Genomic DNA, 10,629 nt, shown 5'->3' on the forward strand with positions numbered 1-10,629 from the left:
GTGCATACTCTAATATAATTTGGGAGGCACTGTGCTGCACACTGATTACAAATTTCTTGGATTACATAGAGGTGCAACAAAATATTTTCTCAAGTCGTTGTCATTCTAATATTTGATTTCTTATAAACAGAAGTTCTTTGTATTTTGCCTCTCGGGCAAAAAAAAAACATAAAACAGACTGCAATAGGTCTGGTCAAAATAACCATATTTGTATGGCATCTTTTATTAGTAACTGAAAACAATACAACCACACATGACTAAATCTTCCTTTCTTTAATAAACCTAATGAATGGCAAATGGTTTCCAGGTTTGCGTCAGTGGATCAGAATTTACACCAATAACTCCCTAATCAACAAAAATGCAGAGGTTAAAACTGTCTTAATGAAAACTAATGTGGCAATAAAAGGAACTAAAACAAATGATTAACATTTTTAACCTCTCAAACTTAAAAATTGTCATTATTTTCCTGTACTGAGAAAACCAAAAATGTTAAAAAATAAAAATAAATAAAAAAAAACTGTCAATGTTCTTTAAGCTTGTCTGATTAACTTCCATGTGGTTACTTCTTCTTCTTCTTTCCCTTTTTGCCTCCTTCACTTTGTTGTGTTCCAGAATCACTGCCGCCACTTTTCTGTGTTCTTGTCTTCAACTTCGGGATCATCTCAGCCACATAAAACATAAGATCTTTTTCTACAACAAAAGTAAATATCTGTGTAAGGTACTGGTTCACTGTTAATAATGCATCATGATCATGATAATTTAAACTACACTGCAGTCATAAATCATAAATCTGTTCATCAGATTAGAGTACACCTATCAACCATAACATTAAAACCACCTCCTTGTTTCTACACTCACTGTCCATTTTATCAGCTCCACTTACTATATAGAAGCACTTTGTAGTTCTACAATTACTGACTGTAGTCCAACTGTTTCTTAACATACTTTTTTAGCCTGCTTTCACCCTGTTCTTTACTGGTCAAGACCCCCAGAGGACCACCACAGAGTAGGTATTATTTGGGTGGTGGATCATTCTTAGCACTGCAGTGACACTGACATGGTGGTGGTGTGTTAGTGTGTGTTGTGCTGGTATGAGTGGATCAAACACAGCAGCGCTGCTGGAGTTTTTAACTACCGTGTCCACTCACTGTCCACTCTATTAGACACTCCTACCTTGTTGGTCCACCTTGTAGTAAAGTCAGAGACGATCGCTCATCTATTGATGCTGTTTGAGTTGGTCATCTTCTAGACCTTCATCAGTGGTCACAGGGCGCTGCCCACATGACGCTGTTGACTGGATATATTTTTGGTTGGTGTACTATTCTTAGTCCAGCAGTGACAGTGAGGTGTTTTAAAAACTCCATCAGCATTGCTGTGTCTCATCCACGCATACCAGCACAACACACACTAACACACCACCACCATGTCAGTGTCACTGCAGTGCTGAGAATGATCCACCACCTAAATAATACAACCACACCTAAATAATACCTGCTCTGTGGTGGTCCTGGGAGAGTCCTGACCATTGAAGAACTGCATGAAAGAGGGCTAACAAAGCATGCAGAGAAACAGATGGACTACAGTCAGTAATTGTAGAAAAAAGTTTTCCTATGGTAAGTGGAGCTGATAAAATGGACAGTGAGTGTAGAAACAAAGAGGTGGTTTTAATGTTATGGCTGATCGGTGTAATATGAAGTAGATTAACATTTGGGATAAATTTAGAGATTATATTTTTACAGTACTAAGTGCTGTCACACGCTTTTCATTATTCCATTTAATATGCACTTGCTGACTTTCCAGACAAATATTTGTCAATTTTAAGCACATTGTTAAACAGTTGGCAAAAGTTGGCTTGATTTTCATTCATTAAGTAAAAAAAACCCAAAATATGAGTACTAAGCACTGCATTAATATAGGATTGATTCAGCTGTAACAATAATATGTAGAGATGGGACGATCGGGGTTTTTGGCACCGATTCCGATCTGCGATCTCCTTTCAGGGACATCTGCCGATAGCCGATTGCGATCGGGGGGGGGGTTAGCAGTAAATAAAATAAATAAACTTAAAAAGAGCCTCACAGTGAAGATAAACCGGAGCAGCGCGCGCGTGTTTGTGTGTGTGTGTGCGCCTTTAGAAGAGACGCTTTGTTCACTGTATCGCTATAAGTGATTCATTGATTCACGAGTCATTTTTCGCGAAGCGTAAGTTTCTCTTCTCAGTTATCTCTCCGTGTTTACTGTTATTAATTAAATGTCGTGGTTTAAAATAAACACCAGCTACTACAGAACATTCTGTGTGACTCTCTTACATTAAAAAGCTTCATTAAACTGCTATTACCACAGATCTGTAACCGACCGTCAGACTCGTTCCGTCTAAGGAGCTAAAAGTTCAGCAGATGATCCTGAACTAACGAATTTGGTAATGAATAAACTTTTGCCTCTGATTGGCTCTGTAACGTTTTCTGTTCTCATCTACATCACAAGTAAGAACCGCTCACGATTTACCAAAGTGAACCAGGAGTTTATATAACGTGCTGATAGAATCCACTCAGATGTGACCGGGTTGAATTATCTTTTTAAAGTAAATATTACAATCAGCAAAATTACATCGTATGTATGATGCACAACGTTAATGATGTTATTTTAGGTCATGAAGAGCTTTCACTGTGGTTTCTGTACGATGGTTGATGAATGGTGATGTGATGGTTGGCGCGTCGTAGCTCAAAGTCTGGATCAATCCACTGAGCTGTTAACTTAACGTGATCTTTATATATCACACGATCGGATCGGCTACTTTTAGGAAATATCGCCGATCGCCGATAGCATATTTTGATTAAAAATCGGCCGATACCGATTCATAGCCGATCGATCGTCCCATCTCTAATAATATGACAACAGAACTTTACATAACATGATCATACTCACTAGAGGTAAATTTCTCCAGACACAAATTTCCATCCTCTTGTTTGATTTGAACTCGCACTCTTCCTCTAAACTGTACATCTCTATTCCATTCTCTTGGAAACATTTTATTCTGTAAGGTGAAATAAAACTCAAATTTAAGCCATTTTATTTTCCTTTTTAAAGCATAAGTAAACCAACAGATGTTTAAACAAACAGCTGTACCTCAACATAGACATTTAATCCTGCTGCAGTTAGAACATCTCTGATTTCAGCACAGGAAGGGTTTTCCACCGCCTATGTACAGAATATTGTTAAAAATAATCCACAAGAGCCAAAACTGTAATCATAAAGGGATGAAAAATAAAACTCACCTTCTCTGACGGTATTCTTCTGCCTTCTGCCAATGTTTTTTTACTGTTAATGTAAGCTGGATATATACACAAAAACCTGAAAAAAACAAACAATAAAAGTATAAATAACAAATAATTCAACAAGAGACAGCAATCAGAGGTTGACTGAGATTTCTTTTATTGGTAAAATCTAATGCCGTTAAGGATATACCTTTGCTAAAATGTGATTTTTAAATATTTGTAATAGTTAATAATAATTTAATGTCATGGCTTGGCTTTAAAAACAATAAACAAAAAAATCTCATCTACAATTTATATTCACTAAACCATCACATGGTATCCTACAGTACAAAATAATATGCATTCAAAACCAGAACTGTTTTTTTGTTTATATTATAGTCCCACATGAATAAATTATGTTGCAGTTGGTTTTACATATGGTGTTTGTATTGTCTCACTCAAGTGGCAATTCTGTGACAATTGCTTTTGAATAATCGACATTTGCACTGTTTATCATGGCACCAATATGGTTCTCTTTTTATGGTCCCTGGCCAAAAAGAACCAAGAAGAACCAGTACAGGTTCTTTAGTACAGGTACTTGGGTACAGTATGGGTCATTCTGCAATGAAAACAACCACTAAATATGAGACCACTGATTTAACTTACTGTACCATATGGTATCACACAGTGGAACGAGGCCAGACCAATGTTTGTTTGTTTATTAACATTTTAAGGTCATGTTTTACACTTTGACTACATTCATGACAGGAACGGTAGTTACTCATTACACAAGATTCATCAGTTCACAAGTTTAATATCAATTCATCTCATTGCACGTCTTTGGACTGTGGGAGGAAACCAGAGCTTTCGGAGGAAACCCACGCAGACACGGGGAGAACATGCAAACTCCACACAGAAAGGACCCGGACCGCCCCACCCGGAGATCGAACCCAGGACCTTGCCGTGAGGCGACAGTGCTACACACTTAGCCACCGTGCCGCCCTAATAATATGTGTAATTGACTTGTGGCTTAGAGGGATTTATAAAGAATGAACACACAGTTTTAAAAGTTATAAATAAAGTATATTAACCGTGTTTATTGTTTATATTATGTCCCCACATTAATAAATTATGTTGCAGTTGGGTTTTTACATATGGTGTTTGTATCGTCTCACTCAAGTGGCAATTCTGTGACAATTGCATTTGACTAATTGATGGTTTGCACGTTTATCATGGTAACAATATGGCTCTTTTCTTGGTCCCAGACCAAGCACGACCAAGAAGAACCAAATTTATTACAGGTACTTGGGTACAGTATGGGTCACTCTGCAATGAAAACAACCACTAAATGTGGGACCACTGATTTCAAATCATACTGTAGCATATGGTATTGCACAAAGGAAAAGCTCCAGACTAATGAGGTTCTTCATGTAACAGAAGAAAATCAGGTAGAATCAATAAAAATACATGATTATTCATATTAGTCTGTGACATTAACATGTTAATTAATGTTTTTTTTAAATGTTGAGGTCTTTTTTGCACACAATGTGAACCAACCTATTGCAACTTTCAACTAAGTGTTTACTTGTAAAAATTTACCTGTTTTCCACACAGCAAACCAACTTAGGTTGAACTAAAACAAATCAGAACTACTTTTACTTCGAATTACTTTTACTGTAAAAAGCTCCAGCTGTGGGCAGTCACATTACAATGCAATGCAGCTGAGTGCACTGCATATTGGTTTACTGAATAAAATAAATGGTTTTGTGGTTGATTGATTGATTGTTTCCTCTTTTTAAATTTGAAGTTATGAAATAAAAAAAAGTAAAATACATTTTTGCTTATACAATTCCATTGATAACACAATACATCAGATCAGTGCTGTTGCAGTATAACTAAGTAACACTTATAGATACAATTTACCTACTGAAATAATACTTCTTTAATCAGGATCTGTGTAAAAGAATAACATGTTTAACAGTTTTATAGTGGATTTAAATCCTGGATCAGTCCTGCATATAACTGTGTATGAATGAATCTGATGACTGGACGAATGTGAATGAAGCTACACGTCGACTTAGTAACTGGTAACCAATCCCACTGATCATCAGTGTACTCACCGGTTCTTATCCGCAGGGTTTTCTGATAAATGAGCCATCTGTAGTTTCTGTCTTTACAAAACCTGCGCGTTAGATGTTGTGGAGAAAATCAGATCCTAAAATAAAACTCACATTTTAATGCAACACACACCGCGTCATTACACTGTCCGGAAGCGACTCTCTTCATACAGGACCAGCATGTGTTACGAACAGCACCTCTACCGACCAGGAGGCTGAAACGCACTGCTGCTTATAACTGTCTCCCCAATTCATTCTAGAGCCTAACAAAATAAACGCACTGCCCTAATGCTGTACATTTTATGCCAGATCTAGCACCGGTCACAAACAAACAGTGCACTAGATAGTGTGAAAGATAATAGATTAATGTTCCCTACATAGTGCACTAGATTGTATATTAGAAAATAATTGATGTTCCTTACTTAGTGCACTAGATAGTGTACTAGATAATAGACTTATGTTTCTTACATAATGCTTTAGGTAGCGTCTTAGTTAACGGATTTAGGTTCCCTACATAGTGCACTAAATTGTATATCAGATAACGGATTTAGGTTCCCTACATAGTGCACTAAATTGTATATCAGAAAACGGATTTATGTTGCCTACATAGTGCACTAGATAGTATTTTAGATATGAATTTATGTTCCCTACATAGTGCACTAGATAGTGAATTAGACAATTGGTTTATGTTCCCTACACAGTGCACTAGATTGTATATAAGATCACGGATTTATGTTCCCTACATAGTGCACTAGATTGTATATAAGATCACGGATTTATGTTCCCTACATAGTGCACTAGATTGTGTATTAGATAATGCATTCATGTTCACTACATAATGCACTAGAAAGTATAACTAGATGATGATTTGTGTTCCTTACATAGTGCACTAGATAGTGTATTGGCCAGTGATAGCTCAGTGGTTAAGGTACTGGACTAGTAAACAGAAGGTTGCTGGTTCAAGCCCCGCCACCACCAAGTTGCCACTGTTGGGTCCCTGAGCAAGGCCCTTAACCCTCAATTGCTCATCGTGTTCCGCTCATTGTGTAAGTCGCTTTGGATAAAAGCGTCCGCTAAATGCTGAAAATGTAAATGTAAAATATTACATAATTAATTATGTTCCCAACATAGTGCACTAAATTGTATATCAGATAACGGATTTATGTTTCCTACATAGTGCACTAGATAGTGAATTAGACAATTGGTTTATGTTCCCTACACAGTGTACTAGATTGTATAAAAGATCACGGATTTATGTTCCCTACATAGTGCACTAGATAGTGTACTAGATAATAGACTTATGTTTCTTACATAATGCTTTAGGTAGCGTATTAGTTAACGGATTTAGGTTCCCTACATAGTGCATTAAATTGTATATCAGATAACGGATTTATGTTTCCTACATAGTGCACTAGATAGTGAATTAGACAATTGGTTTATGTTCCCTACATAGTGCACTAGATTGTGTATTAGATAACACATTCATGTTCACTACATAGTGCACTAGAAAGTATAACTAGATGATGATTTGTGTTCCTTACATAGTGCACTAGATAGTGTATTACATATTTAATTATGTTCCCTACATAGTGCACTAAATTATATATCAGATAACGGATTTATGTTCCCTACATAGTGCACTAGACAGTATATTAGACAATTGATTTATGTTCCCTACACAGTGCGCTAGATTGTATATCAGATAACGGATTTAATACGCGATCGGGGAATAAAGTCTGTGTCGCCTGCGTGTGTGTGTGTGTGTGTGTGTGTGTGTCGCCATTGATTCTATAATTTACTTTTTGAGTGTTATTTAATGACTGCTGTGAAATGTGTCACTTTCTTTAAAAATCTGTGTAATCTGTGATTTAAAAAAAAACAAGGTCCATGAAATTAAGCACATTTCCCCGTGAATTTAGTAATTATAAGAAATTTAGTAATTATAAATTTAAATTTAGTAATTATAAGAAAACACAATTTCTCCACTCATTGCACTCTCTGGCTTTTTGTAAAATAAACAAAGTACACAAAATTATTAAAGACTGTCCATTCCTTTTTAGTTAAAGTTTTTTTCAGTTAAAGAATCAATACTATAACAACAAAACTAATATTATCCCTTTCACTGAACTTCTTCTCTGGCTTAAACAAACAAAGTATAACAAATTATTACTGAAGAACAAATACTTAAAAACTTTAATTGTTTTTTTATTTACTGACATAAAATATCCACTTTTTCTCTTAGCCTTTCTTTCACTTACTGCTTACATGTATTTTCTCAGTGGCGCTTAGTCACGTGACGGCAGACAACTAAACACAGCAGAGCAGAGAGTGTGCATGTAAGATGTGAAAGAGCAGAGTTTGTACACACATGTCTACTTTTTGATAAAATGGGAGGAACGTACTGAATGTTGCGTAGAAAAAACGAAACGAAAGTATCGATCCGATTCCAATACCGCGGTATGTATCTATAGTATCGATATTTGGATCGATCCGCCCACCCCTACTGGTTGTTGTTGTATTATTATTATTATTATTATTATTATTATTTTTTTTTTTTTTTTACTGAAATAACCATTTACTTTATTTAATATATTTGCTAAATTAAAATAATATCTAGAGTCATTTGGAATTAATTCACAAAATCTCTCTTACAGTGTCAGGAAGAACTCCTGGCCCGGGTTTCCTTTTTTTAATTTATTTTATTTTTTTATTGAAAACAACAGAGACTCAGTGTGCCTTTTTTAAATTGCATTTCAAAAAATAACAAAGGAAAAAAGAATCATTGTATATACAATATTGATCAGGATAGAGTATTAGCACAATAAACTACAAACATCACATTCTGGTATTAAACAAACTTGGGGGTAGCACACACACACACACACACACACACACACACACACACACACACACACAGATAAACAAGGAAAGCCATTCAACCTTCATCACAACCCTCACAAAAACAACGTTCAAAGTAATCTATAAACCTAATGCTTTTTTTATTTTGGGTAAGTTTTAAAGATTGCAGAAGTGAATTAAATTCCAGTAAAACAAAGGTAATGTAGGTCTGGAGCCTAAAAACTTTACTTTATGAATAAAAAACATATATATATATATAATTAAAAAAATTAACAATATATTCTATTTGTCTATTGGAATCGTTATTATAAGAGCATATTATATCTTTAAGCTTCCAACAATGCCTAGTTTTAGTTGGTTTAAACAAATCCCCTACTGGTTGGTAGGAGACGGTGTTTTGAAAGCTGTGATGTTACGCAGGGCTAGCGTAACGATAGCATTTACAGCTAACACATACTCTAAAACTAACGTAAAGTCAAGTAAATAATCATATGCTCAATCACGGTAAGATTTACTCAGAGCTTCGCTCTGTTTTTATGTTGTTGTAATTGCTACTGTAGTTTTATTTGGTTATTTCAGCGGTCTATGTAGCTATTGGGCTACAGTTAGCTTTCTAGCTAAAGCTAGTGAATGGGAATGGATTGAAGTAACAACAATATATTGCAATAACGTTCACAAACACTTGTTTTGCTAGTGTTCATTGGTGTATTATTTTTTTTTACTAATGTCAACATGCATCCATACTGAGTCTACATTACACTCCTGTTAATATCTACTGCAAAGAACACTTTACAATAGTTTAGTATATTACATATGATTTACGGCAATGACACTTTTAAAAGTTTTAATTACATACTACATTTTTAAATCTACTTATTTAATTACATAGGTTGTACAACAATACTTGTGTACTTTAGTACTTTTGTACTTAATAATGTCTGTTTGTTTATCTGTCTGTGTCTACCTATCTATCTACCTATCTATATCTGTCTGACTATCTATCTGTGTGTCTGTCTGTCCATCTGTCTATCTATCTGTCTGTCCATCTGTTCAGCTCTACAAAACAGGATCAGTATGTTTGAATATGATAAAAACAACATGACCATGATGTTTTTATTAGATTGAAGCTCATAAATAATTAACATTTCTACTTTGATTTTTGAACAGAACCTCTGGAGCTGCAGACTTGAATGGACGTTTGTTTGCACTACAGGAGCGACCAGGATAAGTCTTCTGAATTGTTCTTGATAACTGAGAGGTCTCTACAGGACTTTCCTACTCGTGTTTTGCCAGTCTTTACGCCTTGGTTTCCATCCAGCGCTGACCAACTTTTGCCAATCAAACCAAAAAAATCTCCTCCTGTCATTTCATGGAATCAAGTTCAAAGTTCTGAATGCACCTCCCAAAGATCAGAGTCTGCTTATCCAACAAGTGCCAGTGCAAATGGTGAAGAGAAATCTGTAGAGTCCAGTAAAAGAAAAGTAATATCGAACCCAGAAGCAGCTGATGATGACTGGCAGGTAAAAACTGAGAATGTGGCGAAGAAATATAAAAGATCATGGTGTGTCATACCACAAAAAACTAAAATACCAGACAGCACGCACTCCATTTCTAGACACTTCCACAAGATTATTCAGAGACATGGACTTCACTTGCACCAGAGAGCCAAGCTGATTATTTGTGAGTTGAACTGTGCACCACTGAGCATTGAGGAGGTTTGGTCCAGGATCAGCCAAGCCATTAAGCACGCCAGGCTTCCAACATGCAACGCCAATTACCAAAGAAATGTATCACAAATATGGGTTTACTGTGACATATTTTGCTGTGAATACATTGGAACTGTCTTGCGACAACATTTTCAGCTGTCAGGGAACATTACTTTAGCAGTTCATAAACTAGGAGACATATTTATGTTGTAAGATTAGCAAAGATGAGATGTTCACACTAATAAGTCTGTAATGTTTTGCCCGGAAGATGGTATTACAGTCATCACTGATGTTGCTTTTAAAATATGCTAGAAAGTATATTTAGGGGAAAGGTGGTATGTTTTAAGAAGATCCTTTTAAATAAGTCAACCCTAAAAAACACAAATGTGGGTGTGGCATTTTTACTAAGAATTAAATTAAGTCAGATTGTTGCTGTGACTATGTATAGGCCTAGATGTCAAATACAAAGTCTATTATTTTTAGAAGCAATAGGTGGACTATTCACATGCTTTTACTAATAGTACAGCTGAAACACAAAATACTACTAAGTGTTATACACTGACAGTGGACTCATGGAAATCTATGCTGTGCTTTTTGGCACTGAACTCATGAATTGTCTTACTGTAAGTACTTGTGGGGTTTAAATTGTCGAATGAATAAAATAACATCTGCTGAATAGATTCTTTCTTCAGT

At 35.6% G+C, this 10,629-nt stretch overlaps 2 protein-coding genes across 5 annotated transcripts; one reads left to right on the top strand and one right to left on the bottom strand.

The window, feature by feature from the left end:
• Positions 1-188: 188 nt before the first annotated feature.
• Positions 189-5,530, bottom strand: srp19 (signal recognition particle 19). The gene is made up of 5 exons (XM_062998307.1): positions 5,375-5,530; positions 3,276-3,351; positions 3,127-3,198; positions 2,926-3,034; positions 189-690 (listed from the first exon to the last, which is right to left on the bottom strand). The coding sequence occupies exons 1-5, from the start codon at positions 5,410-5,412 to the stop codon at positions 560-562; spliced, it is 426 nt and encodes a 141-aa protein (XP_062854377.1). The 5' UTR covers positions 5,413-5,530; the 3' UTR covers positions 189-559.
• A 2,278-nt stretch (positions 5,531-7,808) lies between these two features.
• On the top strand, positions 7,809-10,612 carry zgc:101664 (uncharacterized protein LOC450064 homolog). 4 transcript variants are annotated; one of them, XM_062998899.1, is made up of 2 exons: positions 7,809-7,828; positions 9,398-10,612. In XM_062998899.1, the coding sequence occupies exon 2, from the start codon at positions 9,421-9,423 to the stop codon at positions 10,147-10,149; it is 729 nt and encodes a 242-aa protein (XP_062854969.1). In that variant the 5' UTR covers positions 7,809-7,828; positions 9,398-9,420; the 3' UTR covers positions 10,150-10,612. The 4 variants fall into 4 exon arrangements, with proteins under 4 accessions (XP_062854969.1, XP_062854967.1, XP_062854968.1 ...); XM_062998897.1 differs by lacking the exon at positions 7,809-7,828 and adding an exon at positions 8,279-8,379; XM_062998898.1 differs by lacking the exon at positions 7,809-7,828 and adding an exon at positions 8,398-8,427.
• Positions 10,613-10,629: the final 17 nt, after the last annotated feature.

The sequence above is a fragment of the Trichomycterus rosablanca genome, chromosome 7 (genome assembly GCF_030014385.1).
Source record: "Trichomycterus rosablanca isolate fTriRos1 chromosome 7, fTriRos1.hap1, whole genome shotgun sequence".
NCBI lineage: Eukaryota > Metazoa > Chordata > Actinopteri > Siluriformes > Trichomycteridae > Trichomycterus > Trichomycterus rosablanca.